Genomic DNA, 18,151 nt, shown 5'->3' with positions numbered 1-18,151 from the left:
TTCATTTTTTATTTGTATTAGAAAAACAATCTATAATCAAATTAAAAACATGAATCAAATGATACTTAGACATTATCAGTTTGACCATGGAAGTAGAGGGTTTAACAGCAGCCTTTCTTGCCAAAAATAGCTGGATATTACATATATTACAAGAAAAGAACAGTCATAAAGTCAGCAAACTGACTCAGCAATGTCAGTTACACAGCTCACAATATCTACTTTGCAAGTTTGCAAATATTAACTAACCCACACTATTAGCTAGCGGTCCTACCATACCAAGTCAGGCTATGATGGCAAAACCATTCATTAAATTGAATTAAATTGAGACAGGATGTGTTTTATTTATTATGACATTACCTTTTCATTTTGAGTGTGCTCCTTCCTCTTCTTAAAAATTGCATAATCTCGCTTCAAGTGTTACTCATACTTTAAAAATATGAGAAGAAGTTGTTTTTTTTTTGTTTTTTTTTTTGTTTTTTTTTTTACCATGTTATGGAGTAAAATCATATCAGTATTGTAATGGTGCATTGCCAGTGTTATTGTCATCCTGTCCAATCTAAGTAGAGGAGAGCAGGCAAAGCAATTTGTGGCAGGAAAACAAATAGATTTCATTTTATTTTGGTATATTGAACTAAAAACTGTGAGGTACTGAGAAGAAAAGAACACTTACCTGTTTATGTAGTCTCATGAAGTCACAGAAAGAATTACTGTATTGACACTTAACAAGATTTTGGTCCTCGTGCTTTTACTCCAACCAAGGTACTAAATTAAGTCATTTAATTATTTATTAGAGGTGTTGTGTTGACTTTTCTCTTGTCTTTCATTGTTTTCACATAAATTGTGACAATGTTTATCACCACAATCTTTTAGCTGTTTGATTCCAGGGTTGTTCATTATTTTTCCTCCTGCTGCTTTTGAAGTGTAATTTAAGGCACCACTGGGGTGATTTTGATAAACCTGAAAAGTCATAAATTAGGCCAAACAAAAGCTCAAAGTCGATTTCTGCAGCGTATCATATCCAATATCCAAAATTATACAGTCAAAGTGTAAAAGATTGTGGCTTTCAATTTACACAGGCAGTCTTGAAAAAAATGACTGATTCTTTGGTGTAATTTTGTCCTTGTATCAAAGCAGAAATCTCTAGGTGGCTTTCAAATTGTGTTCAAGATGCTCATGCTTCTTACAAATACATTGGGCAAGAGATGAATTTTGGACTTGTGTTTTGATGAGAAAAGGGAGGACAGACACAGCTGGACTGTTAAGCTTGTTCGAGGGAAGACCAGAGCCCAAACTGAGGCGATTCATATGGGATTGCTAAGAGGCCAGTGATACACACGCTTAAGTGCTACATGCTGTTTTTGGGTTGTGGAGAGCTGAGATATTCTTTATGCTCACTCCACAGGGATGGCTCACAAATCTGTGGGAAGTCCACTCCCATGTAGTGATCCCCTCCCTCTGTTCGACACTGTACAGTGCACTTTGTCACCATGGCAACACAGACTAATTATTCACACTCTGTCTCTCCCCCTGCCTGCCAGGCAGATCTTACTTGACCTTTTGTGAATTTAAATTGAAGAACACCTCAGGTTCAGGGAAAAGACCATCTGGAGTCTTCACCTGCTCATGCTTTCTCGCTTTTATTGGTTATTGTTGTTATGAATTGCCTCAGAAATATGTGCCCTTATTTGAATTCAGTCCAATTTACAAGTATGACGGTGGGTGGTTAGACAGTGGGAAAACTAGGTTGCACTTCACTATTTATTATTGTTGTTTATACTGTATTTTCATTCAGGTGTCTTGTTGTCAGTATATATAATGATTGGAAATTGCAGAGTGTCTATGTATTATATTGTGTAAGAAAAGCATAAAGAATCCAATTCTTTAGATTATGAATGTTATAAAACAGCGTGTTAACACAGTTCTTCCTCTCCCAGCCACCCACACATATACAGTACATACATAAACACGTGCTATATTTAGGTCTATTTTGGTATTTTTAGGAGTGCTTCAGCTGCCTGAACGGCCATCAAAATACTTCAAACCCTTTCAAAGACAACACTATGCAAACGAGGCTGAGCCAGAAAAGCCTTTGAAATCCTTTCCCCTTGGGGATCACCGATATTTGATGGTACTTTGCCAGTTGCCATCAATGACCATTTTGTAGTGAGTTGCTTTGTGTTGAGTGAAAGCATACTGTTTACAATTACTGTGAATCTTTGTCTCATTAAAAAGCAGTGTACAGTGCTGAACCTTGCTGTTTACATTATGGAAGCCAGCCGAAGGGGATCATTTCAAACATTTGCAAAAGACTTGGTTACTCAGCATGCATAATAGCGCAAGTGAAATAACTGACTTGGTTATTGCCTGTTTGTTTGAGATTTGCAGGGGATTGGTCGTCTGATTTAATGATAGGGATTATTACATTGTGCAGGTTGTCGCAAGATGCATTTTTAAAACCCTCTGCAACAAGCCAATGAAAACCCACCACTGTTTAGCTCATACAGTCATCAGCTTAATTGATTTCCTTTTCTGAACAGATTGCTCCAAGCCCAGTTTGTCCAAGGACCAATCACAGCCCAGCTCCTCCATGAACATGCCTCAGTCTTTTGGAACAGCGATGGGTTTCTCCCTGTCTGACACGCTCTCAGTGGCAGCCCTGCCCAGCCTGTCACAGAACGTCAGTCACCTGCACACCTCAGAGGACAGCATCATTTACCTCACCCCCACCACTGACACCAACAAATGCTGGCCCATTCGTCCAACTCTGCGCAATGAGCTGGACACCTTCTCAGTGCACTTCTACGTCTTCTTTGGCCCGAATATATCAATTCCACCGGACAGGGCTGCTGTGTTCGCTATCAATCTGATGCCAGTTTTAGACAGTGGAGGAGTCCTCAACATGGAGCTCAAGCTCAACATGGTGAGTTGCTCAAAACATTAAGTATTTCTGAAACTGTTAATAGTTTATTTTCTTAAGTTTTTACAGTAAGTCTTCAATTAGACACAAGAGTGTAAATTTAGTTTCAGTTTGTATCTCAAAAAATGAAGGACGTGGGAAAAAAGCTTTGATTTAATGTTAGAAAATTTTAGAGGCATTTCTATAATATTAAATTGCTATTGATTCAGTGTGAAAATGCTGCCACCCTCACCGTTCACCCGCTGTATGCTTTACTATTGCAAAGGATCAGATCGTAGTCAAGAAAGTAAATGTGCACAAGTTAGTGAAGGAAAAACCCCCAGCTAGCAAGGGTGAATAAATGGGCTCAGAGAGTGTCTGGCTGAGCCTGCCTGCTAAATATGGATGCTCGTATGGTTGCAGACTTTGCTGTGGGAGCTGGAAAAGTTCACAGTGAAACAGACGCCAATGTTTGGGCTTGTGACATATGTCTCTAATTGAGAGTGAACAAAATGGAAAAATCAGCCAAGCAGGATTTGATATGTCTTTGTTAAGCTGTCCTTCAGATAGTAATGGCATTAGGAATGCACCTGCAGTGGCTCTGGAGGTCTACAGGGAGCCAGAAACTGGAGAGCTACAGGCTGGCAGATGGACTTTTAAACATTTTACTCCTAATAGAAAGCATGCCAGGCAGCGTTGAAATAACTAAAGGATGAAGCATAAAACCCTAACAGATATCTTTGATTATCCAGTTCAAAGGAATATCTTGACATTTTGGGAAATATGCTTTTTTCACTGTCTTCCGGGGAGTGAGATTGATATCAGTTTCATCTCTCTGCATTCAGAAAAGATATTGATCAAGGGAGTCTTTTGCTTACAGTACCTGTAGCTTAGTGCAAAAGACGGAAACAGGAGGAAACAGCTGGCCTTCAAAAACAAGTAAAAATACCCCTCCAACAGCAGATGGAGTTGCTCAGTGGTCATGGAACCACAGATATTAAAATTCATATTATTCAGGCCACTGTAGGTTCTTCTCATCCATTTTTGCTTAAAAGTTGAGTTTGAAAGTTCTTTATTGACCTTAGAAAAAGTAGTATGATATGATTGAAAGCTCCAAAACAGCTGCTGAACAGACCTTGAGTTCAGATTGTTCTGTCAACTACTGTTCCTGATTTTTAATATTAACTTCGTACATGTTATACTTTAATTGCCAGCAAACTAGCTGCCAGTAAATCCAAGAATCACCTGGGTTTTGTTTAGAGGTAGGAAGAGGTGTGCAGCCAGTGTAAAGGAACTGCATGTTGTGAGCCCATGGAGACAGCTTTTCAATTCCAAATCTAATTGGTCTAAAGCTGTATTCACATGGGAATAAAGCTGAAAGTACTACAACAAAAAAATAATCAGCAACTAATTTTTATTATTGTTTGTTGTAGTCCTACATGTCAATATGACAGGTCTGAAGTTGTTTAAATGGTTTGCATGCTGATTCCCTCTGCTTCCAGGTTTTATGATAATCTAGGCTAAACACATCTTTTATCTTTACTGAGCACACAGAGATGAAATTGATAATCGATCTTCTCATCTAACCCCCAGTGAGAAAGCAAACAACCATATTTCCCAAAATGACAGAGAATAACACAAATTGTTGACTTTTAAGGAAATTATAATTATTGACTGGGTAATTAATTTTATGTTTTATTGACTGATTGCTCAGTGGATGTGGCGACATGGTGGGTTTGCCTCACAAAAAGATCATCCTGGAGTTAAATGGTTCTTTTTCTGCAGAATTTTCATGTATTCCTCATGTTTACATGCACTGCATCCTATAGTACAATCAAGAGAACCTCTGTTTTTACGTCTCTGTGTTAACCCTGCATTGGCGACTTGGTCCTGAGGGTTTTTCTGCCCCATGCATTCCTGGGATACACCCTAACTCCTCCCACCCTCCATTCCACTCCCCAGTATAGTCACAAGAGTGTATAGTTGGTTGATTTTAAGTTGATGGATTCTGCAGATGTCACAGAGACATTATGCTGTAGTGAAAACCTGGTTGCTGTGATTGTTGTATGAGCCACAAGATGTATTCTTCAGAGAGACTGTCAGGCTATATTATTCTATGGACAGATTTCTCTCCCTTCGGCGATGATCTGTCACTTGCTTGTCACAGGCGCAGAATCCAGTCAGCCATTGCCAGTGGGGGACTCTGGCAGATTTGCAGGGCTTAAGGAGACAATAGCTGGAGCTGCTTGTCTGCCTTGCATCACTCTCAGTGAAAGAGTGTGAATGGAATGCATATGGCTTTCATTTCCACTGATATCTCAACTGGCAGTGGATCAGTTTAATCACTGTAGATCCATTTTTCAAAGTTTTCTTTAGGTAGGGCTTATACAGAGAAAGAAATTGTAAGCACCGTAATGAGCATTAGTCCTTGAGACACTATCAGTGTATGTCTTTTTACAGTAATACACTATTCTCTGTGTATGGGGGCCCAAAAGTGACTAATAAATTATTAAACTAATTAATAAATGGTGGGATACATTAAAAATAAATGAGTTGATAGAAATTTTCCTGAAAAACATATCTAAATATATGGGCAATGACAATAAATAAATAAAACATATGATATTTTCTGTCAGTATTTTTATTTCTATATTTATTATTCACTTATTACACACATTTGCATATATATTAGGATAAAATGGAAATAAATGTATTAATAAATACAGAACAATATTCTTAATTTATTTATTGATCAGTAATCTATTCCTTTTTTGAAGGAGGGGAATGACGATTTATTTATTTTCTTTTTAATTAATCATGCTCAATTATTAATTCATTTGTTTATTTGTCTTCAGTGTCACTTTTGGGCTCCTATATCTGAGAACTTTTTGTAAAAGGATGTTTAACCCCTTAACGCCGATTGTTGCAAATTCGCATCATACCGTTTGCATTCGGACTGCAGCCGAAATAGCATATGCATTCCCCCAATGCCGGTTTGTGCATTCTAAATACGTGCCTAGGAACCTTTTGCAAGCACTGCTTTACCGTAGGACCGTTTGGAGTGTGACCTACATTCCGGTAGTTATACATCCATAGTTGTAGTTACGTAGTTATAGTGTAAATAATTGTAAACTATTTTTCAATAAAAAATTTACCATCGGTTACCATTAATGCCTATTGTTGCTAATTTGCATCATACCTAAATGTATATTTCTATTTTATGTGCTATAGACAAATTAACAATCTCTACTTAATTTAGCATCAGCTTGAAAGCAAAAACACAAATAATTAATTTTTTTATACAATTGTAAATTAAATTCAGGCATCAAGGGGTTAATTTAATTGGAAATACTGAACTGAAACCCAAATAAAAAAGTCATAAAAGTTCATGTTTGTTGTTGCCAAGCAGCATTGGTATGAGCCTGCAAAACCTTTTTTAATCATAATGTCCAATATGAGTCAAAACGTGAGACATTTTAATATGTTACTAAGGGAAATTAAAACTCATCATTGAGTTTATTTTAATTAGTTTGGGCACTGGGATGTGCAGTATATAGCACTGCACTATGCCAGCTTCATCCATGTTCTTGCATCAGTTGGCATTGTGTCCTGCTTGGCAAATGTCATCAGCATACCTCCTGGGAAATTCAGCAAATCAAAAGCCACATGAGTACAGAACAGAGATAAACTGGCATTCATCCGAAGTTGTCTGTATACGCAGCATTTTTGTGATCATGGTAGAAATATCTATGCTGTTGTAGTAATGCTTTTGAAGAGCTGTTTGCTCAGAAGTTTTCCTACAGTACTTTTTCTTCAGTCACCTTGAGCACTGCATTGTTTAGAGATAGTGCTCCTGATTGAATTATGCCTCTGCCACTCACATTCCACAATCATAACTAACAGCTGCATAATAGATCAGGCATATAAATCACAATATTAAACGTGATTAATGTAGCAATGTTCACAACAATGTTACAAAGTGCTTTACAAGTAACAGCAATAAATAAAAGCCCAAACAAAATTAACATTGAAATCCTCGACATGAATTTTAAATGTGGCACAAAAAAAAGAAAAAACAGGCAATGAGAACTGAACATAAATTAACAACAATACCCCGACAACAGAGAGGTATTTTTAGAAAAGACTGAAATTCTTTTTCGAGGCCCTGGTTACTGGACAGCAACAATGCAGGGTGCTGAGGAGCGGCCAGCCTCTAGCTTGAGGGGAGATGATATGAGATGGAGCTGGAAGACAGATTGAGCCTAGAAAGTTATCAGCAAAATCTTAACTTCAGCTCCACACCGACAGGCAGAGGGGAGTCGTACACAAAAGGAATTTCCTGGTTTCTGTGCCACGCAAATGGTTCAGATGACAGATTTGAAAAGGATCACAAAATAATCATCTGCATCTTGAGAGCATCTTTCTTCCTTAATTTCATGTGTTTCCTGGTGAACCAGGATGTTTGTGGGCACACAGCGTGGAAGGATCATTTGTCAGGCGGTTAACAAATATTAGGGGTGTAACAGTGCATCGACTCTGAAAAATGCACTGATTCCGAAGGCTGCTTTTTTTCTACCTTTGAAAATGAACACAGTGCAAGGTGCAGACCAGTGTGAGCTTCAGTATAAATCCATAAGGATTATGGTTTGCAAAAACACGCCATGCTTTATTGGTTGTTACACATTCTATATTGCCTCCATCAGGGGGGTCACTACCTGTAAAGTACCAGAAGTAAGCTGTGTAATGTTAATCTGATGGACTTGCAATAACCTGAACTGTACATTAAATTAAATGAAACTTGGGTAAGGGGAAATTAACTCTAACATTTTATTGGCTATGTAGTTTACCTTTGTTGATTTGTTCAGTACGGTGTAAATAGGCAGTACACAGAAACACAGGAGAGTCTCATTTAAGCCAAATCATGAATGGCACTGTTAACCCCATAATAAGCCCAGTAACAGCTTTAATTACAGGCTGGGGCGGGGTGAGGACATCACTAAACCTGGGGTTTACCTCCCAGAAGAGAGTGAGATTATGACTGTAATCAAAAGGGTTAAAGACATAAGAATTTTATTTTAGAATGTCATTTTCCAGCTTGTGCAAAAATAGGGTTGTTTGTTAATCTCATTTTGGGGATTTCTCTGTGGATTGAAATAGAAATGTTTTTGGGATATATTGATCCTATTGATTTCACGAGTGGAGTGACATACCATCATATTTTTAACCATAGTGTGACATACCATCATATTTTTAACATTTAAAAAATCCACTGGAATTTTATTTACAACACATGTCAGTTAAAGTGAGAATTTTATTTATTCCTGTTTCTTCACCTTAATCGCTGAAAGCAGAGGAAAACAAATGTCTAAAGCCCTATGATGGTGTTCTTTAACTGTAGAACAAGTAATGAGATTTTCAACCACAACACAAGAAAATGCTTTTCCTTTTTTTCTTTATTTTGGCTCAGTTTTCAAATAGGTGTCAGGTAGGCCAATTACACTGAGAAAAAACACAATGAAGCCCTAAAAGGGTTGCTGAGTCATGTCAGACCTCTGTGGAGCTTTTTCTAGGCCACGAGGAGGGGCAACAATTTTGATTGAACTTATTTCCTCCTGTCTCATCACACACTGTATCCTCTCAGACATACAGGCTTTAATAATAAACATCCATAACAATACTGTTGTTGTGACTCTCTGGGCTTGATTGTTTGTATGGACAGATTATGGGATGATGGGCCCCTCGGCACAGATATGTACACACATCTCCTTATATAAAGCAGAAGCGTTTGTGTCTCTTGAGTAACATTTTGCTGGTTAACCATAACTCTGCTGTAACCATACAGTAAGTGCTGTTAAAAACGACGCCTGAGCTTCAGCTTAATGTGTGGGCTTTGCACTGTGTAGCTATTTTATGTAGAAACAAATAAACAAAGTTATCATAAGAATAATAAATAACTATTAGGTTCATTATGGGCAGATATATATTAAGGGACTCCTATTGGGATCAAGAGCAAAACAAGAATGAGCGAGTATACCTCCATGCTAGCGGCTCTGTGACGCTGTTTAACAGATATAATGTTTACCAAGTTCATTGCAAAGATTTGCTAGTTAGCATAAGTATTTGGACATAATGGCCTTTTAATTTGTGTCCCAAATTTCACAGCAATCCACTCTACACTTTTCAAAATATTTTAGTAAAGAACTGAAATGTCAACCTCATGGTGGCACTAGAGGAAAAATCTCAGTATCACCAACGTCATTAGGATACATCATCCACAGACTTTAAATGTCTGTTTAAATTTCCTGGCAATCAAAGTCGATATTTCACTCTGAACCACAAACATCAACCTCATGGTCGTACTAGAGGAAAAGTCATACTAGAGGATCACTAAAGTCAGAAATTATTCTCTATGGACCTTGAATATCTGTTGTAAATTTCATAGCAATCCATCAAATAGTTTTTGAGATATTTCAGACTGGTCCAAAGTGGTGGACTGACAGACCGACCTTGCCGACATCTCTGCTTTTACTGAGCTCTTTGACTTACCAACCAGAAATGTTGATAACAGCCACTTCATATAGAGAGTTTGGCTTTGGGGGCTTCCTGACCTCTTTGTGTCCCCTGTGTTCGTGTCTTGGGGGGGTCCATTCAGCATTCTGTCCATGAGCGTTTCCTGTTTAATCCTTCATCTTCAAACTGTGGGGAGAGAGTTGGGACAAAAAGAGAGGGAGGGACTATCTTGAAATGCCAGTGGGCATGATTGAGTCTTACTACCAAGAGAGTACAGGCCAGATGGTGAATTTAGGAAGCTTGAAATCTCAGCACCTGGCAAAGTGTTTGTTGAGTTATTGCATTAATCAACAACTTTGCCAACTCCCTGCATATACATTATGCTCATTTTGTGCTACGGGGGCGATAGAAATCTTATTTATTCAAGAAATAATTGCCTTAAGTTATCCAAAGTACCAGGCCTGTTTCCCTGTGGACACAAAGCAAATGTATGTAATGTGCTGAATCTTGTTCTGTAAAGTTTTTTTGTCTGAGATAGAAGCTGCAGTTTCAGGTGAAGTAACTTAGTTGGACACTTTCCACTATGGTTGTAAAACACCTGGATGCTCTGCTGCACCTACTCCTCATTCCCAAAGACAGAAACACTGAGGAATTTCAAAACTTTCTGAAGTGTCAGATTTAGTGCTTGAGTGGACACTGATGCTTTATTAACACATTCAGTATTTCTTGCTGTTATTTATTCTCCCATTGTTCTTTTACTGATACCAAATTGGACTGTAGTGGCCTCCGTTCACCTCTCTGCAGAATGAGCCAGTTTGTATTAAGCATATGCAGTTCCCAACGCTTGAATAATTCTCCAGGATTTTTTCTTTAATGCATGAGCATGTTAATGTATAATTGATGCTCTAAGGAGATAAACTGCCAACATCTTCATTTAGGTGCCTGAGGCTGACAGAGGGAGAGCAGTTTCTCTTGATTTGTTGGTTTTAAGGTTTACTATCTCGCAGCTGAGGGGAAATGAGACCTGAGGTAATAATGAACAGTGTTAGCTCACGAGCATGATGGCAGCAGATGGTTGATAGCTGGACGGATGAATGACGTTTGCTTGTGTTCCCTCCTGCAGTCTGTGCTGAAAGGAGCTAATGTCACAGTCTTTGGCTGCCTGAATCACGGGATGCCTCTCTTCTTGCGGGAAAACTCATCGCTGAAATGTGAATCAGGTATGTCAAATTTAACTGAAACAGCTGCATGTTTTGTACACCAACCCCCCCTTCCCCTCACCCCCCAAATTAATAAACTGTCCTATAAGAATATTAAAAATAATCCATGCTTTTTTCTATGAGTGTGAAAGTCTCTCAGGTCCTCACTGTAACAGCAAAAACACTCCTACATATCCACGTTACCCAGATCAATAATCTGTTAACACACATTAACCCTCCTATTGTGTTCAGGTCAAATTTGATCCATTTTGGGGAAACATCTTTTTCAGATTCCCATTATATTGCAGCTATATAGAATTTGGGAGCATATGACCTGGGGAACATAGGAATGACTCCTTTCTAGCTCCCAAAACTTTGACTGTTCATACACAATTTACAACTGTTTTGCTTTAACTACATCGTCTTTCAGTCCAATCACTTGAACTGGTGCTAATTTCTTTCAGGACGTCCATGTCAACTCACTCTCAAAGCTCAATTTATCACCTACACGCAGCTGACATTTTAATTACTTTAAGTGATTGAACCTCAACTGAGTCTTCAACTCCTTTCAGCATGATCATTTCAACCGATACCTCAGCTTCACCTAAGTGCTTACACTTAAATTGACTCTTCAGCTTCTTTCAGTTTGTGTATTTTGAATGCAGCTTGAACTATTTCAGTATTTCAACAATTTCAAATGTTTCAGTGCAGAATTTAAGTGGCGATTAAATGACATTTTTTCTCAGAAACTGTTGCTTTTACTTAGAATTTTGATCTAAGTGTAAAGCTCTTCCAGTGTCACCCTCTATGTTTCACTTCATTTTCCTCTGTTGCAGAATCAGTGGCCGGGTTTTTCCTTTCTGTGAACGCCTCTGCAAATATCACCAAACTGAGGATTCCTTACCCGCAAACAGGCACATGGTACCTCAGTCTGCGCTCTCTATGTGCCACTGAACATGGGTAAGACAGGGAAAACTGCAAATGTATTTTGACATTCACGTGTTTATTCTATGTGCTTTACACCCTGCTTTTATCAGCTACATTTAGAATTATTAATGCTGGCAAAAAATTGTCATTTTTGTCTTTAAAGAAAATGTTTGACAATTTGGGGAATACACTTATTCCCTCTTTTAGATGATCAACACTACTATCATGACTATACACTAACTATGAAGCTACAGTGTGCAGCTGGCTAATTTAACTTAAAGATTGGAAAGGGGGGGGGCAAGCCTAGCTTTGTCCAAATGTAAGAAACCACCTAACAGCACCTCTAGAGCTCACTGATCAACAGGTTACACCTCATTTGTTTATTAATCTGTACAAAGGCAGGAGAGTGAAAGAGCGTGTTTCCCAAAATGTCGAACTATTCCTTTAAAATGGGAACAATTGTATGTGCTGCAGTAGTGAACCCAGAAAGTCTCCTAAACATCATTTACAAGCAGAAAATTCACTGAAACTAGCTGAATGATTGTTGCTCATAAATATTTGACAGTCTCATTATCAGTTCTTTGGCTCGGTCCCAGTGCCCCACAGCAACCTCTGTGAGACAATATTTGCTGTCAATTACAGGAAGACAATTGCAAAATAGGACATTCAGTATTTCTTAAAACCTCATCTTCACTTAACAATCACTAGTTTGTTTACAAAAATTAATAATTCAGTGCTTTAATGAAGACACCATGCTCACTGTTTAAACTGTGCAGCCTCCCTCAGTCAGCCACATCCCCTCCCATCTGTCACCCAGCAGATTAATTTGGGATTGGCTTCATGAATGTGCTTCTGGTGCACACCTAGCATATGCCATGGAAGAGGGTTTTCATATTTTACCACATTTGTGTATTAGAAAATGTTTTGTTATTAAAAATTATTCAAATATGTCCTTTCTGTAATGGGACACAGACCTGCATTTAAAAATATATATATTATGAAAGTCTGATTTTGGTGTTAGTCTTTTACACTGAAAGAGCAAGTGCTTATTATCTTCATCATCATAGAAATGTACTGTAAAAGAGGGAGAGACACTAGTTTTTCCACTGAGTAAATTAAGCAGACCATAATGCATTATACTGACAAAACATGTTTTTGTTTTTGGTTTGTTTTTTTTTAAGAGCACAGCTCTTATCTTTTCTTAGCTAGAAATTATCTTGTAATCTCAATTGTTCTCTCCACCTTCATGTGCAGTTTAATCCACAGATGAAGGCAGTAAGTACACACTCTCTCTGAGTGCTGTAGCTGTAAAGTCAGTGTGAAAAATGTTGGAGAGAGAAGGTGGAGAAAGTGCTTCCATTAACTTGTCCAACGCAATGTTCTTCTTCATGAGTTCTTAAGTATTAGCTATTCACCAGATTGAGCTGTTTTGCAGAACCCTTAATGGCACGAAAATGTGAACAGAATGAAATTAAGCTGATTTTTTTTCCCAGGCCACTTGGGAGTTCCAATTGAATTTGAATAACACATAATAACAGATGGTGTGGGACATGGTCTCATCCTCACATGAGAGCATTGCTGAGATATGAAAATGTGGAAAACATTGACATAGCTACTGTATGCATTAGATTTCTACACATTTATACGCGCTTAAGTCAAGTCTTGTTAGAGAGAGAGAGAATGACAGGTAGTCTTTAAGACAACAATTAAGTTGATTGATATAACTTAAAAATAAAGAAGCGAGCAGCTGCGTCAATTAAAAAATGGCTTCCGGGAAAAGAGAAAAAAACATGTTTGATACCTCCCATAGTTTCATTCTCTGTGATTGATTGTAGAAGCTAGTAATTAGATAAGCTACAATGCAAACACAGACATACAAGGTTTTTCTTTTACCCCATGTAGTGTCAGAGAAAAACAAAGTTTGTGGGCGACAGTTAGCTGCAAAACAACAACCTCTTTCAGGTCACAAATTCTCCCCAAAAAAGCCACGTTCTGGTTGAAATAATACAAAATAGGAGATGCTGACATGAGAAGTCTAAAATGGAGTTGACAGTTCTTTCTAAATATAGGAAGTTTATGTAGAAAAATTCCAGATGGAGGACCTAATTGAGATACCTAATGAAGGTTAAACAATCGCAGTAGAACTTTAGATCCCTTGTTGGTCTATAAAACACAGACATCATTTGTGGAAAATTACTTTTGAAATTGCTTTATGAAGCTGGAGATTTCTCAGAGTAACATTGTCTGGCATCTGACAACCCTAAAACAACCATTTGATTTTCAAAGTGCTGAAGTGAAGTCTTCAGCCATGTAGACTTCACTACCTCTGTGAAGCTGTATTTAGACACAGGGGTGCTTTGAGCTAAATGGTAAGGTCAGTATGCTAACACACACTCAGTGACAATATTAACATGCTGATATTCGACAGATATAATGTTTACCATGTTGACTGTCTTGGTTTAGTGTGTTAGCAACATTTGCTAATTAGTGCTAAACACAAAGAACAGCTGAGGCTGATGGGAATGTCATTAGATTTTGCAGGTATTTGGTCATAAAACAAAATATTGGATAAATGAAAAGTTAAGAGATCATCGAAAGTATTACAAATAGCCTGAAGGGAACATAAATGTTGGTACAAAATGTCATGGCAATACATCCATTAGGTGTTGAGACATTTCACTAAGAACCACAAATGTCAACCTTATAATGGCAGGACTGGGAAAAGTCCAGGGATCACCAAAGTCTGTAGGTTTCATTGTCTGGGGATCACGAATGTCTGCACATAACTTCATGGCAATCCATCAAGTAGTTGTTGAGACATTTCAGTCTGGACCAAAGCTGTGAACCAAACTGCACACTGACATTAACATCTCAAGAGTCATGCCTCCAGCGCAGCTAAAAACAGTTACCCACAAATAAAAAGCTTGAGTGCAGAGTATGTCAGTTGGGATCCATTTAAGAGTGAAACAGTGGCAAATTTCAGCCTTCAGTCTGGTACAAAAGTGCCTAGATTCACCAGCGGTTATGTTCCTCATTCAATGTTCTGCCTGTCTGTGACTTTTTCAGATTTGAGGCGTGCACCAACATCACAGCCGAGGTGTATATGCGCTCATACCTGACTCCATGCATCAATGACTGTGGGACATATGGACAGTGCAAGCTTCTCCGCACCAACAACTACCTTTACGCTGCATGTGAATGCAAAGCAGGTAATAATTTACTTGAAAAATTAATTGCAAATCATTGCATTATGAGTGCACCCTCATATGGATAGCCATTTTTTTGGTTTGTTGATTCAAATTCCTGTAAATTCAGATTAGGTGGTCTATTTATGTCCTCTTTTGATTCTATTTTAATGTCCACTTTATTTTCAAATTGCATTCGCATTCACTAATCTGTGGAAGCCAATTACTAACAAAACAAAGCAAGTTGCTCGATAGAAGTGGAGAAATAATTGTATAAATATGCTGTATACTCAACAGTGGCTTCAATTATTAATGAGTAATTAATAATTAGCAAAGAGTGTGACCATGAATTAATAATTGGAAGTGATTTTTAGCAGTCAAGAGCTTTTTTTGCATACAAGATAAGATAAAAAACTTTTTGTGAGGAAATTGGGTCATCACTGCTGCAAAGAATGTCTAATTTGTTGGAAAATACATCATGCAAACTGACAAGGAAATGGGACAGAGTAATGCTGGGTGTCACAGGTCATTTTCCAGAACTGAACTGACAATACAGCAATTAAATTGTAGGTGCCGCTGTCCAACGAGTCATACAGCGACTTGGTATTAATCTTCTAATATAAGCCGTTTTGATAAGACAATAAACCACGCTCTTAATTACGAACAGCTTTTTAATAAAAGATGAGCTTATGAAACTAAACAAAGCATGTCCTCTGAGGCTTTTTTAAATCCTGCCTTTGATCTTCTTTTATCAGAGCTGGTTTCTCCAAAGTTAAATTCATTGTCATACTTCATATGTGTGACTGCTTGCCTGGCAGGCCCTTTGCATTCAGCACTCGTCCTTGGTCCGTCTCACACTGGAAAGCCTCCGTTCAACAGTGCTCACGAATATTTAATTCGCACTGTCTTATCCAATCCGCCACTTGATAAAGATCCAATTCAAGTGGCAAAGCAGCGGTGTTTTAACATAGGAGGGAGTTCACACCAGAAGGCTCTATTGTGCAGGATAAACAACTTCACACATATCTGTTTAGAACAAAGGGCTGATGAAGCATTCAAATTGTCGAGAGATAAACACTTTATGATTTTAAGAGATACTGTAATTTCTAAAGGGATGAGCTTTTGAAACAAACTGATTCATCTACAGGCAAGTTCCTTCTCATCCCTTCAGCCAAAAGACTTAGGAAGACTTTCCTAAAGTTTATATAGAGTTTAAGGAAGTGGGAAACTGCTTTAACGCTGTTTTTTTTCCCAACCTGCAAACACAAAAGCTTTCTATTCTCTTAGATCTTTACTTTCTTAGATCAACATGCAGTATTGACTGTGTGTATATGTGTGCATGTGTGTGTGTGTGTGTGTGTTAGGCTGGAATGGCTGGGGATGCACAGACAACTCAGAGGCTTACTCCTACAGTTTCCAGCTCCTCTCCACCCTGCTGCTTTGTCTCAGCAATCTAATGTTCGTCCCGCCAGTGGCCATCGCCATCCGAAGCCACTACCTGCTGGAGGCATCAGTCTACATCTTCACCATGTTCTTCTCCACTGTGAGTCACTGCCACATGGTCAAAATGGTGCATGTTTTGCCATCTGCATACACACACACACACACACACAAAGAAAAAAAACAAAAACAAAACAAAACCTAGAGTTGACCTATAAAATATTTTTGGGTGTGACAGCAGCACAAACAACTGCTTCATCTGCAGCTGCTGTTGTTTTTGCACACATAAGAGAAACAAATTAAATTACTGTGACAGATATATGCCAATCATGATCATCTCAAAATGTTATGAAGTCAGACAGTGTAAAATTGGTTCAACTTCTGCTACAACCCAACATCAGCCAGCAGAGCACTGCATTAGCCAATCAAATACATACAAGTGCATGTACATGGTAGATTACTTTGAGCCATGAACGAGTATATCTGACTGTTTACTGCACAATCTTCGGGATGAAAGATAAAATAGTTGCAGTGGTTGTTAAATCCCATCTGTGAGTATTATAAACTGTTGTGGTGTCTTTTAAGCCTTTAAATGCATTAATCTGTTACACCAACTGGACTTCCTTGATCTTATCTCATGTCTCAGCAGAACCTTTAATAACACATCGCCTCAAACACCCCCTGAGTATTATAAACCACAGTGCTGTGTTTTGGTGTCTGCTAAACCTTTAAACACATTAATCTGTTAGTCCAACTGGACTTCCTTGATCATAGTTCATGTCACACTGGTACCTTAAACAACACACCCCTTAAGCCACTACCTCTAATGTGGGGCTATTTTTGGTCTGAATCCACACTTAGACCTCAAGGATACACATACTGGATTTTGCTGAGAAACATTGATGAAAACATTGTCCTTGTTTAGTTACAGATAGTTCATTTGATTAGTTTGATTAGAGGAAACAAAAGTTGTATCACTGCCAAAGCATTTTGATTCAGTAGGGATTCCCTAATATGAGGGACATTTGTTCTAATCAGAAAAAATGTGCTTGAAAAGACTGAGGTGTTATCTAAGCATGAACAAACACAAAATGAAATGTTTTTAGAAGGTAAACAGGATATTGGAACTGGGCTGGCAAGATATGAACTAAAATAGATTATTAATTTTGGTCTAAATTTAGACCAAACTAGAAAGACTTCAATTAGTCTGAAAATATCTGGGCTGTGCCAAGAACCAGAGCATAACGGACAGACCACATTCAGGTAGTCAAACAATAGTGTGGATATTAGCTGTTGTCAGGTATTTAAAAAAAACACAATGCACTCATCTAATAGGAGTTCAATTTTACTGTGAAAAAATGTACTTTAATTTCATATTATTTAAAATGGCACCTATGCAGTATGTTTAATCTGTACCATCTGTCTAAACATTGTCCTTCCTCCTGACAGTTCTATCATGCATGTGACCAGCCAGGTATCGTGGTGTTTTGCATCATGGAGTATGATGTCCTGCAATTCTGTGACTTCCTCGGCTCGCTCATGTCAGTGTGGGTCACTGTCATTGCTATGGCGAGGCTAAAGTCCATCATAAAACAGGTGAGTTCCTGCTGTAATTCTACCTAGTTATCCTTAAATGAAATGAATAAATGCAAAGCTTTTCTATGGAACTGTAGTTTGTCAAAGAGCAGTGGGTGTAGAAAAAGTTTGACCTGATATTCAAAGTGAATGCTGCTTTTGTTTGCATTTAAATAAAACTTTAATTCAAGTGGTTTAAATCATGACAAAGTGTAAGTGTTGGGAGCTATCAGATCATTTCTACCTCTCAAAATTGTGAATGTGTCGGATAGGTAAAATCACCACTTCTTAATACATTTTCATACATGATACATCATACATGACACAACATGAATGTACCATCTGACACAGCTAACTAACAGACTCAAATAACAGACAAGACAAGACAATACATGTGTACAAACAGCATCATTAATAAT

At 38.1% G+C, this 18,151-nt stretch overlaps 1 protein-coding gene across 1 annotated transcript in view; it reads left to right on the top strand.

Annotated features, from left to right (window-relative positions):
• The window catches only part of tmem8b (transmembrane protein 8B), a 38,910-nt gene that overhangs the window by 11,640 nt on the left and 9,119 nt on the right, over positions 1 to 18,151 (top strand). The window contains exons 6-11 of the mRNA XM_018672886.2: positions 2,538 to 2,920; positions 10,530 to 10,626; positions 11,442 to 11,565; positions 14,599 to 14,741; positions 16,082 to 16,260; positions 17,607 to 17,753. Coding sequence (XP_018528402.1) covers positions 2,538 to 2,920; positions 10,530 to 10,626; positions 11,442 to 11,565; positions 14,599 to 14,741; positions 16,082 to 16,260; positions 17,607 to 17,753 — 1,073 coding nt within the window. The remainder of the gene's footprint in view (positions 1 to 2,537; positions 2,921 to 10,529; positions 10,627 to 11,441; positions 11,566 to 14,598; positions 14,742 to 16,081; positions 16,261 to 17,606; positions 17,754 to 18,151) is intronic.

This window comes from Lates calcarifer, linkage group LG13, assembly GCF_001640805.2.
Source record: "Lates calcarifer isolate ASB-BC8 linkage group LG13, TLL_Latcal_v3, whole genome shotgun sequence".
Taxonomy (NCBI): domain Eukaryota; kingdom Metazoa; phylum Chordata; class Actinopteri; family Centropomidae; genus Lates; species Lates calcarifer.
The sequence above is the reverse complement of the archived record's forward strand: the minus strand, read 5'-3'. Positions and strand labels throughout refer to the sequence as shown.